Here is an 18,641-nt window from a genome sequence, read left to right as displayed (position 1 = left end):
TGTGAAATCACTGTAAACACGTTTTGCTTGTGGAAATCAAATGTAAAGATCCCCAGGGGGCGTCTGCATCGTGTGGTTAAGTGCGAGAATTCAGAACAGGATTAAAACCTTCCGAAACCCAATCATTAATTCCATTAAGTAAAATAGCCGGCTTTCTTTCTGCATTTTCCTACGTGACATGACCACGGTAATTGTATGCTTCGCTATAGAGGCATTACTTCTGTACTGCGAATTCCATGTAATGAAGTAATTATGCCGCCATACGAAGCTCTGGTCATATTTGTACTTGGGAGAAAAAAAAAGCCAATAATATAAAATCATTATTCAAAAGGCAAAAAATGTTCTTGCAAATTTTGTATATTTGTTAATTTTAAAGGCTATGGACACCTTAGGGGCATTATTGTTTGCTTTAATATATATTTTGGCATAAAAATTATTTTTCTGTCGTGCTTTTATTAAAAATGCTTCTCTATTTAGCTCTTAAAGACTTTGAGCTTCCCTTCACTTTGTTGACTACTGAACGAGTTAAATAAGAATCCATCAGTGAGCTCATTCTGAATTTGTTACTCTTTTATTTGTCTTTTTTAACTAATTGTGCTGATTTATTACCACAAACCACATCAAAGTTGAGCCCAACTTTGATGTGATCATAAATCAGCTGAGCCGAACTCATAGAAAGACAGATAAAATACTCACCAACTAATGTTAGACTAAGCTCACTGATGGATTCTCAGTTTGCAGATTTCTGACTGCAAAATGAATTGATAATCAAAGATTAGGGGTGGCTAATCTGTGAAGAAGACTGGTAATTAAGATCAGTGATGTGACTGCTCTAAAAGACAGCCGGAGATACACTGACAGGAGGTAATCGCTCCCGCAGTGTATCACTGAGCTGCCGTCAGAGTTCACCGGGGTTCATCAGCTGATCAGCTCCGGAGATCTCCCTTACGGCACCACTACGAGGGAAAGTTCTCACGCAGCGGTGCCATAAGTGAGAGCACCGGAGCTGATGAACTCCGGTGAACTCTCATGGCAGCTCAGTGATACACTGCGGGAGTGATTACCTCCTGTCAGTGTATCGCCGGCGGCCGGGTAGAGCGGTCACATCTCCCGATGTGACTGCTCTACACATGAGATCGCCATCTGACACTTGGGATTAGGTGGACAGTGAGTATAGGTTGGCTTATTATTTTACATTATTTCTAGGAGACAAGGACATCTGGGATTTTGTGTTAGGTGAGTATAATGGGTTTTTATTTTTATTTGAGTATGTATGTAATTTTACTCTTTTTTTTTTTTCACTGTGAGCACAGGTGCCGGCAGATGAGACTACGTCTCCTGTTATGAAAGGTAATTCAGTACCACAATGGACATAGAGGTCAGCGCACATACAGTGACCTGGCAATAACCCAAAAAACAAGAACGAGCTCTGAGACGTGGGAACTCTGTTGACCGCAATCCCTAATCCTCTCCAACCACACTAAAGGCAGCCGTGGATTGCGCCTAACGCTCCCTATGCAACTCGGCACGGCCTGAGAAACTAGCTAGCCTGAAGATAGAAAATAAGCCTACCTTGCCTCAGAGAAATACCCCAAAGGAAAAGGCAGCCCCCACATATAATGACTGTGAGTTAAGATGAAAAGACAAACGTAGAGATGAAATAGATTTAGCAAAGTGAGGCCCAACTTTCTGAACAGAGCAAGGATAGGAAAGGCAACTTTGCGGTCAACACAAAACCCTACAAAAACCACGCAAAGGGGGCAAAAAGACCCTCCGTACCGAACTAACGGCACGGAGGTACACCCTCTGCGTCCCAGAGCTTCCAGCAAGCAGAAAAAAACAAATTGACAAGCTGGACAGAAAAAAACAGCAAACAAATAGCAAAGAGGAACTTAGCTATGCAGAGCAGCAGGCCACAGGAACGATCCAGGAGGAAACAGGTCCAATACTAGAACATTGACTGGAGGCCAGGATCAAAGCACTAGGTGGAGTTAAATAGAGCAGCACCTAACGACTTCACCACATCACCTGAGGAAGGAAACTCAGAAGCCGCAGTACCACTTTCCTCCACCAACGGAAGCTCACAGAGAGAACCAGCCGAAGTACCACTTGTGACCACAGGAGGGAGCTCTGCCACAGAATTCACAACAGTCTCCCATCAGCGGCACCTGCTGTCAGGGCCGCCATCAGAGCACTACTGCCCTGACTGGCGTATGGGGCCCGGTGGGTAGAGGGGGCCCACATCGGGCCCCATCTCATCTGCTCACCGGGCCCGCACGTCAATAGTTAACAGCCGCCAGCCAATCGGAGGCTGGCAGCTGACTTCAGCTGCAGCGCGCACTTCGCCGGCGTCTGACGCATTGTCCGCCGCCGGCAAGTGCGCGCTTCACCAGCATGGAGGGAGTGAGCTTTGCCCGCCGCAGGGGCGCGGCCAGGTAAGAACTCATGTTTTGTTTTTTTTTTTTTTTTTTTTTGAGAGCGGCGATCCAGGGGGCCCCGGGGCATGATGTTGGACATTGGGGGCAGAGAATCTGGACATACTGGGGCAGAGATGCTGGATATTGGGGGCAGAGATGCTGGACATTGGGGGCAGAATGGAGATACGGGCATGATTGACAGAATGAAAGACATGGGGGCATGATTGGAGACACTGGGGGCAGGATTGAAGACAGATCATGCAGGATCATGGGGCAGAGATGCTGGACATTTGGGGCAGAGATGCTGGACACACTGGGGCAGAGATGCTGGACACACTGGGGGCAGAGATGCTGGACACACTGGGGGCAGAGATGCTGGACACACTGGGGGCAGAGATGCTGGACACACTGGGGGCAGAGATGCTGGACACACTGGGGGCAGAGATGCTGGACACACTGGGGGCAGAGATGCTGGACACACTGGGGGCAGAGATGCTGGACACACTGGGGGCAGAGATGCTGGACACACTGGGGGCAGAGATGCTGGACACACTGGGGGCAGAGATGCTGGACACACTGGGGGCAGAGATGCTGGACACACTGGGGGCAGAGATGCTGGACACACTGGGGGCAGAGATGCTGGACACACTGGGGGCAGAGATGCTGGACACACTGGGGGCAGAGATGCTGGACACACTGGGGGCAGAGATGCTGGGCACACTGGGGGCAGAGATGCTGGGCACACTGGGGGCAGAGATGCTGGGCACACTGGGGGCAGAGATGCTGGGCACACTGGGGGCAGAGATGCTGGGCACACTGGGGGCAGAGATGCTGGGCACACTGGGGGCAGAGATGCTGGGCACACTGGGGGCAGAGATGCTGGGCACACTGGGGGCAGAGATGCTGGGCACACTGGGGGCAGAGATGCTGGGCACACTGGGGGCAGAGATGCTGGACACACTGGGGGCAGAGATGCTGGGCACACTGGGGGCAGAGATGCTGGGCACACTGGGGGCAGAGATGCTGGGCACACTGGGGGCAGAGATGCTGGGCACACTGGGGGCAGAGATGCTGGGCACACTGGGGGCAGAGATGCTGGGCACACTGGGGGCAGAGATGCTGGGCACACTGGGGGCAGAGATGCTGGGCACACTGGGGGCAGAGATGCTGGGCACACTGGGGGCAGAGATGCTGGGCACACTGGGGGCAGAGATGCTGGGCACACTGGGGGCAGAGATGCTGGACACACTGGGGGCAGAGATGCTGGACACACTGGGGGCAGAGATGCTGGACACACTGGGGGCAGAGATGCTGGACACACTGGGGGCAGAGATGCTGGACACACTGGGGGCAGAGATGCTGGACACACTGGGGGCAGAGATGCTGGACACACTGGGGGCAGAGATGCTGGACACACTGGGGGCAGAGATGCTGGACACACTGGGGGCAGAGATGCTGGACACACTGGGGGCAGAGATGCTGGACACACTGGGGGCAGAGATGCTGGACACACTGGGGGCAGAGATGCTGGACACACTGGGGGCAGAGATGCTGGACACACTGGGGGCAGAGATGCTGGACACACTGGGGGCAGAGATGCTGGACACACTGGGGGCAGAGATGCTGGACACACTGGGGGCAGAGATGCTGGACACACTGGGGGCAGAGATGCTGGACACACTGGGGGCAGAGATGCTGGACACACTGGGGGCAGAGATGCTGGACACACTGGGGGCAGAGATGCTGGACACACTGGGGGCAGAGATGCTGGACACACTGGGAGCAGAGATGCTGGACACACTGGGGGCAGAGATGCTGGACACACTGGGGGCAGAGATGCTGGACACACTGGGGGCAGAGATGCTGGACACACTGGGGGCAGAGATGCTGGACACACTGGGGGCAGAGATGCTGGACACACTGGGGCAGAGATGCTGGACACACTGGGGCAGAGATGCTGGACACACTGGGGGCAGAGATGCTGGACACACTGGGGCAGAGATGCTGGACACACTGGGGCAGAGATGCTGGACACACTGGGGCAGAGATGCTGGACACACTGGGGCAGAGATGCTGGACACACTGGGGCAGAGATGCTGGACACACTGGGGCAGAGATGCTGGACACACTGGGGCAGAGATGCTGGACACACTGGGGCAGAGATGCTGGACACACTGGGGCAGAGATGCTGGACACACTGGGGCAGAGATGCTGGACACACTGGGGGCAGAGATGCTGGACACACTGGGGCAGAGATGCTGGACACACTGGGGCAGAGATGCTGGACACACTGGGGCAGAGATGCTGGACACACTGGGGCAGAGATGCTGGACACACTGGGGCAGAGATGCTGGACACACTGGGGCAGAGATGCTGGACACACTGGGGCAGAGATGCTGGACACACTGGGGCAGAGATGCTGGACACACTGGGGCAGAGATGCTGGACACACTGGGGCAGAGATGCTGGACACACTGGGGCAGAGATGCTGGACACACTGGGGGCAGAAATGCTGGAGACACTGGGGGCAGAAATGCTGGAGACACTGGAGGCAGAATGGAGATACGGGCATGATTGACAGAATGAAAGACATGGGGGCATGATTGGAGACACTGGGGGCAGGATTGAAGACAGATCGTGCAGAATCATGGGGCAGGATGGATACGATGGAGACAGATGGGGCAGGATGGGGAGATCATATGGGCAGGATTGGGAGATCATATGGGGCAGAATGGATACTCATGAGGGCAGGATGGGAGAACATATGGCTGACGCCAGGAATGAGACACACGGGGGCCAGGATGGGGAATATTGTTACCATAGGGGCTAATTAAGGGATATTATTACTGCAGTTACGTATTTATTTTTTGAGGACACTGTTTTAAATGGGGGAGGGGCGGTCCTGTTACTGTGTAGAGTGATACTATGTCGCCTTTTTTTCTTCATGTGGCGTAATGTAGAAGTTGGGAAAAATTAAGTAATGTGTTCTGCAAGCGGAGCTCGAGATGTCTTTGCAGGAAATAACACAGTTAAGTCCTGGCTGGAAGAAGTGACGGCGGTCTGTGCTGGATGAAAGATGAAGGACTTCACCTAGAGACGTATAAAAATATACCTAAATTGTATTGCATATTTTAACAAATATTTAATAGGTTACAGTAGAGTAGGGCCCGGCCAAAAGTGTCTACCGTGTTATGGTGGCGGCTTAAAAAAAATCTTTTGGCCAAAACAAAAGCTGCCGGCAATATGTGTGATCTGGTGATGGGAACTGTTAATGTGTGATAGGTGAGAAGTGGAGTTTTTCCAAGGGAGAGCGGTGGGACTGTGGACAGTTCGAGGGGTGAAGCCTGGAGGCGGGGCTGGGGTGGAGCCTGGGCGGAGTCTCAAGGGGGCCCCGAAAAATTTGCCAGTATGGGGCCCCGAAATTTCTAGTGGCAGCCCTGCCTGCTGTCACTGTTATCAGTGACAGCACACGTAGCCCGATGGGAGCAGTAGTCTCGTCAGCCCACGCCTGCTGACCTGCGGTAAGCTTTTTACAGCAGGTCACATCTGCAGGGTCACGCTGACATCTGACACCATGACACCACAGCGCTCTGACCGACAGTTTGTGGTAGGGTTACCGTGGGTCACAGTCACATCTGCAGGGTCACGATGACATCTGACACCATGACCCCGCAGCGCTCTGACCGACAGTTTGTGGTAGGGTTACCGTGGGTCACAGTCACAGCTGCGAAGTCATGCTGACATCTGACAGGATGATCCAGCACCGCTCTGACTGACCGTCTTACCGGCGGTAGCGTTACCGCTGATAAGAACCACCGCGCCAGTGTTTCCCACGCTGTCACACAGATGACACCATAGGAAGTCGGTAAAATGCAAAACAAAAAGGCAGCAAATCCACAAACAATTTTATACCTGCGTTTTTCCTGTGGATTTGACTGACTATCGAAGTCAATGGGTGAAAAACGCTGCAAAAACGCACAAAGAATGGACATGCTGCAGAACAAAAACGCACTGCAAATACTTAAGGAAATTTACTGATCATGTACACAACACTTCAGAACTGTCATTGAATTAGCTTGCATAAGGATTCCTTAGCGTTTTAGGCCCATTTCTGTTGCGGGAAAAACCGCTGCGAAAACGTATCAAAAACGCACTGTGTGCACACAACCTAAAAATCTGCACCAAATCTGCAACGTGTGCATGAGACTTCAGGATCCTTCTCTTCTCATTCTCTTTGCTAATATCAGGAAAACCCTTCAGGTTTTTATTGTGACAAATCTGTGCAGAAAAATAAAAAAACACGACAAATCTGCAATGTGTGCACAGGCCCTTTGGAGATTAGCTGTAACTTGCTGCAACTCATGAGGAGGATAAACTTAATAATGTGATGTATTTACAACAGTTCCGCCAATTATTACATAAATAATATCCACATGTAAAATAACATTTAAAACATAACAAACATGTCCGTTCACAGTATCCAGTAATGTAAGCAAACCCAACAAGAAATGTAAAGTATTATCTCACCTCTGAGTAAACTTGAGATAAGGTGTGTAGTCTATAACCGCTGGGTAGCTCCCATCCAGACCCTCTCCTTTAAGGCAAAAGCTACAGGGAATATGCAGATACAATTAGCGGCAGAATAATACCGTATACACCTCCCGATTATCTACTAGGATCCGTTAATGATTAGTGAGACATACTGTACTGGCAGATCTCGATAGACCAGGAACATAATTTGCTGGATCCAAAACTCTATTCCCATCAGCTGGACTCCCAGCCATCAGTCAGTTATCTCTACTCTATGGATTTAAATATCTGGTAAAAAAGCCAGCGCTCCCCTGATTCTGACGCTTTTTTCCGTTTTGTGCTGCATCACTCTGTTACAGAGATATTCATATTTGTTTCTTAGGGAGCGCAGCATGTGAAATCTCTGTTTGTAGAACAGCTGGGCGTTTCTTCAGAGTCTTCTCTGGAGGCGTGCAACTTTTACCCCTTCCTCCCAGATGCTGCCAATCACAGCTCAGCAGCCGAGCTATCAGCCTATAAGTCTCATATGCTGCTGAGCTGTGATTGGCTACATCTGAGAGGAAGGAGTGAAAGCACCCGTCCCCAGAGGATAGTATAAAAAAAACACTCAGTTGGACTGCAAAGCAGGGATTTCTCATGCTGCAGTAATGTGAATATCTCCGCAATGGAGCAACACAGTGCAAAATGGAAATAAGAGGCAGAATTGGGGAGCTCAGGGACTTATACAATTTTATTATTTTTTTTTTTTTTTACAGTTTTTCAAGCAAACGACAGGTCCGATTTAAAGGGATTGAGCTTGGGGCTCAAATCTGCAGTCACTTGATGTGACTGCAGACTTGTGAATCATCACAGCATGCACAGTGCGTGCTTTCAGGATTATCCAGTCATGTGACCGCAAGTATGCGATTTGCATACTCCCGGATACATTCCAACTAGACATGTCCGACCTTGCTCGATTCATCATGTGACCGCATACATGCAAATTGCATACTTGTGGTCACACGCCCGTCCGTTCCCTGGAGAATCCTGATAGCGTGCATGGAATGACTGAGGACTTGAACCCCAAGCCTGGACAAACAATATCATCACAGAAAGGTGCTGCCACTAGGAGGAGGTATTTTAAAGAGAGATTTAGACACCTCTTATTGAATTCAATAATAATCCAGTCTTCGATTAGCTCCCTCTAGTGGTGGCTGCAAGTAACTAGTATTTCATAATTAAAAAGGGAACCGATCACCTTTTGATAGATTTGACAAGAGTGAGATTTTTTTTTATTGTTCTGAATCAAAGGTGAAAAATACAGTAAACAGTCTGGTTGGTTTCCTTCCAGACTCTATTGATGTCCCATGAGCAATGAAACGATAACGCACTGTACATGCAACGGATATCTCTGGAGGTGACTATTGATTAGGTTCTTGGTGTGAGAGTCAATGATCAAAGTGATTTTTCTCCTTTATGACGAACCAGTCAAAAGACAGGAGATCATTATTGGAAACGGTTCTGGATTTCTTGCTTGTGGCGATGTGAACTCCTAATCCTGCTGACAGTTTCCCTTTTATTCTGTTGTTGTGTGAAGGGAAGCAAGGTATTGGGAAGAGAATCAATATTTCTTCAACCTCCGAAACGCATTAGTAATGTATTCCCTTAACTAATTCCGCGCGGCCTCTGTGTGCACTATTAGTACCGTGGTAACCCTACCTGAAATCAATGGCATTGAGTCCAAGCAGCATACCCGCGAGCATGTTTGCTTCTTCACCTAAGACTATAGCTCCATCGTCATAAAACCTCCTATGGGGCAAGAAAACAGCTTTCAGTTTAGCAAACAGATTGTCAGTAACACAGCGGGTCTGCAATACATTATTATAACATAACCGCCAGCGCAAACCCCGACTGTGCATTTCATTGAATTTTTATGGCATTATCTGTACGGGAGAGTACATTGTGATTAATGCTCTGCGCTCACAGATTGCAATTTTCTCAGCTAGAGAAAAAAAAAAAACGCATAAAACTAAATTTGCATATTATCTAGAGGAAACCACAGAGCCAATATCGCGACCAGCCTGCCATGTGCTGCAGCGGGCAGACAGTGAAGGGCAATTTATACAGTTGTTTTCTCGCTTTTGTGGTTTAGATGTACCGTCATATTCTGCCTTAGGCTTTATTCACGCATTAGTATTTTTTAATCTCTATTCGCACGTCTAAAACCCAAGAGCGTCTCCAAAACACAGAACTGGGGTCGATCTTTCAATTATAGTTTTTCTCTGTAAGTTCCACTGCTGGTTTTGGTTTAAAAACTTTGGTTCAAAATACTGATGTGTGAATAAGCCACTAGTGTAGGTTTTAGAGATTTTTTTTTTAATATTGTTTTATCGGTTTTGTAGCCCAAACTAGAAGATTATACACTTTCTTTTTAAAGGAAAATTGAACCAGAGCATACGTTGGTACGAGTGCAAGGTATAGGTGTGAATTCACATTGTGGCCATTAAACAAGCAGAACCTAAAATAAAGTGAGCAAATACCCTGTAATAAATAAATAAATAGTAACAGTGCATGTAAATAACACAGGGTGCTTAGCAAACGTTGCTTGGATAAAAAAAAAAAAAGTTAAATCCATCCCACCATGACAAGGTGTACCCAATCGGGATGGTACCCAACGCTAAATAGATAAGGGCAGGGTATTACCTGGGTCCTATCTGTTCAGACACCCCTGCTATCTATTTTTCTCTAGTCACCTTCCACGACAGCATAGAAGGACGCCTCCATTCCCTAATGGGGGACAGGAAGCACGAGAGGTTAAAAGCCCCTCCTCCCTCCAAATCGCCAGCGTCTTTCCTGTCCCCCATGGGGCATGGAGAGGTTCTCGTATGCTGCGTGGTCGGCGACTGCAGTGTACCTGTTTTTTCCTGCCGGGCAGTGGTGGTCAGGGCTCTGCCTTCCTCCTCTTCTTGCTGCTTCCGTCTCCCCCAGACTCGGGACCTTCCTGGCCAACCTGCGCCTCTGCGGAGGTAAAGCGGGCCAGTGATCCCCGGCGGTGGCCTCCATGAGCTCACCGCCTTGTCCTTCTCTCCTGCTGAAGCGTCGTGCGTCCCGGAAGTGAAGTCATCGTTGCGCGCGCGTCACTTCCGGTCCTGCGCTCTTTGCTGGAACGCATGTTGAAGCGCATACACTTCCTGGTCCGGCCTCCTAGCGCCCTCAGGACCGCTGAAGCCGCACAGAGCACACCTTTCCACGTGGAGGCCTGCTCCAGGACCCGGGGAGGAGGGGAACCTGATTCACCTGCGCTGGGGGCTGGAATTATTCCTATATAAACCAGCCTGAAGACACCTCCAGGTAAGACGGATCCCTGTCACAATGGATGGTGCTTCCTGCCCTGCATCTGCAGAGCCCAGCGCTGTCCCTGCTCCAGTAAGTCGGATGCGGGGTGGGTCCGAGGCTAGGATTAGTGGGGCCCTTCTGATCCTTACACCACTCTACCTCTCTTTTTTCTGGGAGGTAAGTCTACTCAGAAAATCAAGGCCAAAAAGACGTCTAAATGTGCAATCTGCAATGTAAAGCTTTCCTCTCTATGGGAGAAAAAGCTGTGTCAGGGGTGCACGGATAAAGTTGTCAGAGCCGAGCAGCCTTCCCTCCTTGACGAAATCCGGGCCCCAGTCAAGCATGAAGTGCAAACCTCTCTAGCCGCCTTCAATCCTCCCCCTCCTCCACAGCTGCAGGGTCCCTCTCCTTCTAAAAAAAAAGTACAATTTGAGGACTCTGAGGCCTCGGAGTCCGATCACTCATTTTCATCTTCTTCTGAGAGATGGGATGAATCTTCATCTCCTAAATTTGCGGACGCAAGAAAATATTTTTTCTTCTCTGATTATACTGACGAGTTAGTAATGGCTGTACGTAACACGATGGGGTTACAGGAGGAATCTGTTCCTCAATCTATACAGGATGAAATGTTCGGAGGATTGAAATTGGAGAGACAGATGCGGTTCCTGGTGCATAAAAATATTTAATATCTCAGGAGTGGGAGCTCCCGCCTATCCACCCTCTCTGAAATGAAACACGGGTTTCCCTTAGAGGCAAGTTCCCCTTCATGGGACATACCTAAACTGGACATACAGGTGTCAAGGGTAGCAAAGAAAACCTCTCTCCCCTTTGAGGACTCCTCACAGTTGAGAGATCCGCTAGACAGAAAGATGGAAAGGAAACATCCACCTTGGGGTTAAAATCTAATATTGCTGCCACCTGTGTTGCCAGAGCCCTGTCTCGTTGGATGGACGAGCTGGAGAAACATATTGCTCAGGATACCTCCAGAGGGGAGCTATTGGACTCTCTTCCCATGCCCCAAAAGGCCTCAGCTTTCTTAGCGGACGCCTCTATAGAGTCCATTAGAATTGCGGCCAGATCCTTAGTCCAATCTAATTCAGCCCGTAGGGCCCTCTGGCTTAAAATGTGGAGCGGCGATGTTACCTCCAAAATTAAGCTGTGCTCAATTCCTTTTAAAGGTGATTATCTTTTCGGGCCCAATCTGGATGAAATTCTGGAAAAGGCCACAGATAGAAAAAAGGCCGTTCCAGAACAGAAGCCGGTCAGAAAAAGATTTTTTCGTGTCGCCAAACTAATACCCCTCAAACAAGAGATAAAGGGAAAACTGGGTGATGGAGCTATGCTAAGGGCAAAGGGAAAAATATCCTCATTCCCCAGCAGCAGCAACAGCAAGATAAATGACTCTGTCCCGGTGGGGGGGAGGCTCGCACACTTCATGCATCATTGGCGGGCCATTACCAATTATCAATGGGTACTCAATGTTCTTCAGGAGGGCCTTCTCATAGAATTCATATCTTCCCCACCTCGGAATCTGAGAATTACCTCTCCGAACTCTCAGGGAGCACAAACAATGATGATGACAGGCCTTGGGGATCTTCTAAAATCAAATGCAATCTCCCCAGTACCCCCCCCCCCCCCCGAGGAATGGGGTTCAGGCCATTACTCTCGTCTCTTCCTGGTAAAGAAGCCATCAGGGGAGGCGCGAGTCATAATAAATCTAAAAGATCTCAATTGTCATATCCTATACCATAGGTTCAAAATGGAATCGGTGAAATCTGCTATTCCCCTGATAGGTCAAAATTTTTTCATGGCAACCATCGACCTAAAGGACGCCTACTTTCATGTACCGATTCATCCCCGGCACAGAAAGTATTTCAGGTTTGCAATACAGTTCAATCAACAACGTGCTCCCTTTCGGCATTTCTTCAGCGCTGAGAGTATTCTCCAGGATAATGGCAGAGGCCGTGTCTTACATCCAGAGTCAGGGATTCTGTATTGTTCCATACATGGACGATCTGCTGCTTATAGCCCCCTCGGCTCAGATTCTCAACGATCATGTTTCAAAAACCCTCGACATTCTCAAAACCTTGGTGTGGCTCCCAAATCTGAGGAAGTCCCAGCTACAACCTTCCAAATCAAGGAGGTTTCTGGGGGTTCTGTTAGACTCAGTAAAACAGAAATCGTTTCTCCCGGAAGATCATCATCGAGCGATAATAGAGAAGGTTATAGATCTCAGAGAGGACAGATCTCCGACTCTACGGAAAAGCATGTCAGTCCTAGGCTCTATGATGGCTTGTATTCAGTCGGTATCTTGGGTTCAGGCCCATTCCAGAACCCTTCAAGCCCACATCCTCGCAAACTGGGCTGGAAATCCGGGTTCCCTGAACAAAAGAGTACACACTCCGGGGAGCGTGAAGGCATCCCTAGCATGGTGGTTGAACCCCAGATATATCCGCATGGGTGTGAGCTGGTCACAATCCCCCCTTTGTGACAATTACAACCAATGCCAGCAAACGGCTGGCAAATGCCAGCTGGGAGACAGTAATTTTGCATACTCCCTTCCAGGGATGCTGGAATCAGGCAACAAGCGCCAGATCCTCCAACTTCAGGGAGTTGAAAGCAGTGGAGGAGGCTCTCCTAGCAGCAGGCGGCCTAATATCAGGGAATCATGTCAAAATTTATTCGGACAACACGACAACTGTTGCTCACCTCCGGCATCAGGGGAGCTCAAAGTTCAACAGTTTAAGAAGCGTCTCAAACCGAATATTCTGTTGGGCCGAAAAGCATCTTCTCTCTCTCACAGCCGTCCACTTGAAGGGGTCTTCCAACCTGCAGGCGGATTTCCCAAGTCGTCAGGACATTCAGCCAGGAGAATGGAGCCTGAACAGAAGAGTCTTCAGGATGTTGGTAGACAGATGGGGTCTACCAGAAGTCGATTTATTCGCCTCAGACCAAAATTCACAGGTCCAAACCTTTTTTTTCCTGAATCCCAGGGACAATTCCAAAGGAGTGGATGCTCGTCCAGGCATGGAACTTCCGATTAGCCTACGCCTTCCCGCCAACCCCAATATTGGCGAAAACCCTTCGAAAGATCAGAGAGGAACAGGTGCCAACCATCCTAGTTGCTCCAGTATGGCCAAAAAGAAGCTGGTTCAATCTCATTATCGAACTACAGATAGACAGTCCAGTTCACCTGCCAGTAGATTCCGACCTTCTCCTTCAGGGACCCTTCCAACACCAGAATCCCCAAAAATTGAACCTAGCGGCCTGGTTACTGAGGCCCAGGTCCTAAGTGCTAGAGGGCTGTCAGATGCTGTAATTTCTACTTTGCAAAAGTCCAGGAAGCCTGTTACTAATGCAATCTATGGTAAAGTGTGGAAAACATTCTCGTCTTTCTGTCTACCTAATAAACCAGATCCACTCCATCCGAATATATCCCAAATATTGGATTTCCTTCAGCATGGGTTAGAGTTAGGCCTTAGACCCAGCACTCTAAAAGTTCAGGTTTCCGCTCTCAGCGCTGTTTGTGACCAGGACCTGGCCAACCACCGTTGGATCAGAAGATTCATGGTATCAGCTCTAAGATCGCAGCCTAGGAAACAACCCATGGTACCCTCATGGGACTTGAATCTAGTCCTCAGGGAGCTCACGCAAGCACTGTTCGAGCCCTTAACTTCCCGTTCTCCTCAATACCTGTCATACAAGGCTGCCTTTCTGGTAGCGATTACCACAGCGAGACATGTGGGGGAGCTTCAAGCCTTATCGGTTAGAGAACCTTACTTGTTAATTACAGATGACTCTATAATTCTCCGGCTTGATCCATCTTTTCTGCCGAAGGTGGTGTCTGATTTTCACTGTTCTCAGAATATTATTCTTCCTTCCTTCTGCCAGAACCCAGAAAACCCAAAAGAAGAAGAGTTCCATTCTCTCGATGTTAGACGGACTATTCTACATTATCTTGAACAAACTAGCTCTTTCAGAGTTGATCAAAACCTGTTTGTCTATCTGTCAGGTCAGAATAAAGGAAGGAAGGTGGCAAAAAGTACTATTTCTAGTTGGATCAAAAGGGCCATATATGAAACCTATCAGGCCCAGAACTTGACTCCTCCAATCAAGGTCAAGGCCCACTCTACAAGGTCTACTTCAGTGTCATGGGCAGAAAGAGCAGGCGCTTCCATCGAGCAGATCTGCAGGGCCGCAACATGGTCTTCACCACATACCTTTACCAAACACTACAGATTGGACTTATTGTCCAATAGGGATCTAGTCTTTAGCCGGAAAGTTCTCCAGGCTATTGTCCCCCCTAGTGCAGAATTGGTTGGTACTCCTCGTATGCTGTCGTGGAAAGTGACTAGAGAAAATAGAATTAGACTTACCGGTAATTCGGTTTCTAGGAACCTTCCACGACAGCACTAATTCCCTCCTTTTCCTTGGATTTATCTTGGGTCCCTTAAAGGTAGCTAGTGCTATGGTATCTGTTGTAAGTCACTGGCGATTTGGAGGGAGAAGGGGCTTTTAACCTCTCATGCTTCCTGTCCCCCATTAGGGAATGGAGACATCGTCCTATGCTGTCGTGGAAGGTTCCTAGAAACCAAATTACCGGTAAATCTAATTCTATTTTCTACATCTGCTGATGCATAGTGAGTAGTTATGAGCGAGTGTACTCAGGTTTTCTCGAGCACGCTCGGGTGATCTCCGAGTATTTGTAACTGCTCGGAGATTTAGTTTTCATTGCGGCAGCTGAATGATTTACAGATACTAGCCAGGCTGAGTACATGTGAGGGTTGCCTGGTTGCTAGGGAATTCCCACATGTATTCAAGCTGGCTAGTAGCTGTAAATCATTCAGCTGCTGCAATGAAAACTAAATCTCCGAACACTATCAAATGCTCTAACAAATGCTCGGAGACCACCCGAGTGTGCTCGGGAAAACCCAAAAAAAGAGTACACTCGCTCATCACTACTAGTGAAGTCAACTACAACAGTTAGGACCGTCCTGAGTAGGATCACCTTGTCGTGGTGGGATGGCTTATACATTAATTTGATCCAAACTATTACTATTTATTTATTTACTACATGGTATTTGTTTTGTTTTTTGTTTTTTATCTCAGCTTTTCTTTTTAGGAATGGGATAAAAAAAAAAAGAAAAAACACACTTTTTTTTTTTTTTTTTAAATCCCGGGCAAACTTTAAACCCATGTCATAAAGCAAGGCACATATGGGGTAGGTTATGGTCTGTGCACAGGAGCTTTGCATGCACCATTTGCAAACAGTGAGAAGTGTAAATCACTGATGAAACTCTGCTGGAACGAGTTGGATCAGAGATGACCCTGATCCTGGCTGTTAAACCTTTCAGTCACAACAGTGGCACCCGGTGGTTAGACACAGATAAGGGCTTTCCTCTGTTACCACTTTTGGGACACCTGTTATTCAATGGAATGGAATGACAGATGGGGGTCTAATGAAGACCCCAGGGCGGTTACAGGTGTATGACTTTTAGACCCGAACTTAGGGACTAGTTTTACACTGACTGGCATAAGAAACTACAATACAGAAATACTGCACTGCAATGTATAAATGGTCACTATGTTCAGACAACTAGTGAGTATATCGATGATATTATAGATATCAGTGTCGTTTTTTTTTTTTTTCTTTTACACCCCAATGTAATGGATAGAAAGTATTAAAGGGTGCCTGGAGATATTCTGGAACCAGGGCACTAGACGTGCTCCTTTCAGTAACTTTATTAATGCAAAAAAAATCACAAAGTTTCAGCCACGCAGGGCCTTTATCAAGCCATAGAAAAAGAGAGATAAGTATTTGACTTTCTACGGCTTGATAAAGGCCCTGCATGGCTGAAACGTTGTAATTTTTCTGCACTAATAAAGTTACAAAAGGAGGACGTCTGGTGCCCTGGGTCCTGGATTTCTCTGTATTGCGACAACCTGGTATATGGTTGCACCAAGTATGCACGGACAACACAGCAAGCGGTGCACAGGACTCGTCAATTGCAAGTATTTTCAGGATGAATAAATAATAAAAATACTGGTCTGGCTGTATAGGCCCTGGTAAAACAAGAAAAACAGTACCTGTCTTGTAATAATCTCATGCACCAGCGCTGAGAATATAAGCTTTGAAGCCACATGAAATTTGTCTCGAAGTGTAAGGGGGCGTGTCATATGCACTCGTACCAACACGCCCCCAAGACACTTCCAGGCTAATTTGCATGTGTCTTTAAAGCTTGATTTTTCAGCCCTGGCATACTACCACTGGAATACTACAATACAGGTATTGTTTTAAATGTTGTTCTATATCCTATATAGCCACACTAGTTCAAAAAATCTAATTTAATAATAATAATAAAAAAAATAAAATACATCACTATTGAAATGTGTCTCATTATACCTTGTGGTTTTGTAGTCTCTAAGTGCAGCTGTAATATATTCAGACAGGCGTTTTTCCATAAGTGCAACCCTGATCCAAGCCCTTCCCTAAAATGAAAGAATAGACATCAAGAAATGTACAGCAATTAGTACACAGAAAAGATAAAGACCCCTTAGCAAAGTGGATGGTCTCTGCCATTATGGAGAGGAATTGTGGACCCCCAGGATAGAAGTATCAGGTATCCCAAGGTGTCACATAGAATTTCTTACCTTTGCCCTGGAGGAGCTGACATTTTCCATGTTCTCAATACTACAGATACAACTGTGGGATACTTTAGAACATGCGACCCGTATGTAATCCCAAAAGCTTCGAGGACTTTCATAACCAAACCAGGTAAGCTGACCTGCAGGGAAACGGAGCCGGAGATAGAGATTGTGAGCCCATAAATGGTTGAGCACAGAACTATAATAAATACTATATATATATATATATATATATATATATATATATATATATATATATATATATATATATATATATATTTATATTTATTTTTATTTTTTTTCCTGTGGTTCCAGGTAAAGCTGCTGAATTTAGGCAATGGCTTATGCTATAATCCAGAGCTCCTAATACTCCACAGAAAAGCCACAGTCAATAAGTCCCGTAAAAGATATACTTAATAAAAAATAAAAGAAATAAAGAAATAATGGGGCTGGTGAAACAACTGTATAGCAATACCAATGATGCACACAGGGCTATAGGGTACCCCCCACTGCATCAACACATCATGAATTGTTAATATAAATCCCACATAGTGGGTGGGAGTATATAGACATTACATATATACTGGCAACTCCAGGAGGCCGAAAAAACCATGTAGGGGATATAATGCAAATGCACAAGTAAAACTAATTACCCAATACCGGCCATATATCACAATCATCAATACTCCCAACATATTTACCTGATGTGCGCCAACAGTAGGGGACCCCGAGCCCACCCCGACGCGCGTTTCGGAGCACAGCACGGCTCCTTCCTCAGGGTGTGATCCCCATTTTTTCTTTATGTACCTTTTCCTTTTATGTTATGGTATTTTAACATATATTTAATTAAGTATATCTTTTATATCTTTTATGGGACTTATTGACTGTGGCTTTTCTGTGGAGTATTAGGATTTCGGTTATACAGTTGTCCCTATTTTTTGGTCCTAACATACGCACATGGTACACTAGTGCCATTATTAGGATCGATCTATTATAATCTTTTGCTCCATGTATGTATTATGTATGCCGCAATTCTATTATAATCCAGAGCTGCAACTATAATTTTTCATCCTTCATAGCTGAAATATTTTTTGCCAATTCGAAATGTACATGGATCTGTTTCTAACAAACCGAATTGAGACAGGTGAAGAATCTGAAACGGGTAGATCCAATTGTCTCCCGTGCATTATAGGAGTTCAGGTAAGCGGTTACGTGTGTACAGACAGAAAACTTGCTGATTGTTTCCAAAAAGAAAAAGGCTGAATCGTCAATGTAGTTCTGGGGTATAATACAGGATGTAATGTATGAACACAGTGACTGCACCAGCAGAATAGTGAGTGCAGCTCTGGGGTATAATACAGGATGTAACTCAGGATCAGTAATGTAATGTATGTACACAGTGACTGCACCAGCAGAATAGTGAGTGCAGCTCTGGGGTATAATACAGGAGGTAACTCAAGATCAGTAATGTAATGTATGTACACAGTGACTGCACCAGCAGAATAGTGAGTGCAGCTCTGGGGTATAATACAGGATGTAACTCAGGATCAGTAATGTAATGTATGTACACAGTGACTGCACCAGCAGAATAGTGAGTGCAGCTCTGGGGTATAATACAGGATGTAACTCAGGATCAGTAATGTAATGTATGTACACAGTGACTGCACCAGCAGAATAGTGAGTGCAGCACTGGGGTATAATACAGGATGTAACTCCGGATCAGTACTGTAATGT

The 18,641-nt window shown here is 47.0% G+C and overlaps 1 protein-coding gene across 2 annotated transcripts in view; it reads right to left on the bottom strand.

The window, feature by feature from the left end:
* RUNDC3B (RUN domain containing 3B) overlaps nt 1–18,641 on the bottom strand; it is a 150,661-nt gene that overhangs the window by 57,224 nt on the left and 74,796 nt on the right. For both annotated transcript variants that reach the window (XM_069729460.1, XM_069729459.1), the window contains exons 3-6: nt 16,914–17,047; nt 16,666–16,751; nt 8,646–8,735; nt 6,945–7,025 (exon numbers count right to left, since the gene is read on the bottom strand). In XM_069729460.1, the coding sequence (XP_069585561.1) occupies nt 6,945–7,025; nt 8,646–8,735; nt 16,666–16,751; nt 16,914–17,047 (391 nt within the window). The remainder of the gene's footprint in view (nt 1–6,944; nt 7,026–8,645; nt 8,736–16,665; nt 16,752–16,913; nt 17,048–18,641) is intronic.

The sequence above is a fragment of the Ranitomeya imitator genome, chromosome 6 (assembly GCF_032444005.1).
Source record: "Ranitomeya imitator isolate aRanImi1 chromosome 6, aRanImi1.pri, whole genome shotgun sequence".
In the NCBI taxonomy this organism is placed as follows: Eukaryota; Metazoa; Chordata; class Amphibia; order Anura; family Dendrobatidae; genus Ranitomeya; species Ranitomeya imitator.
The sequence above is the reverse complement of the archived record's forward strand: the minus strand, read 5'-3'. Positions and strand labels throughout refer to the sequence as shown.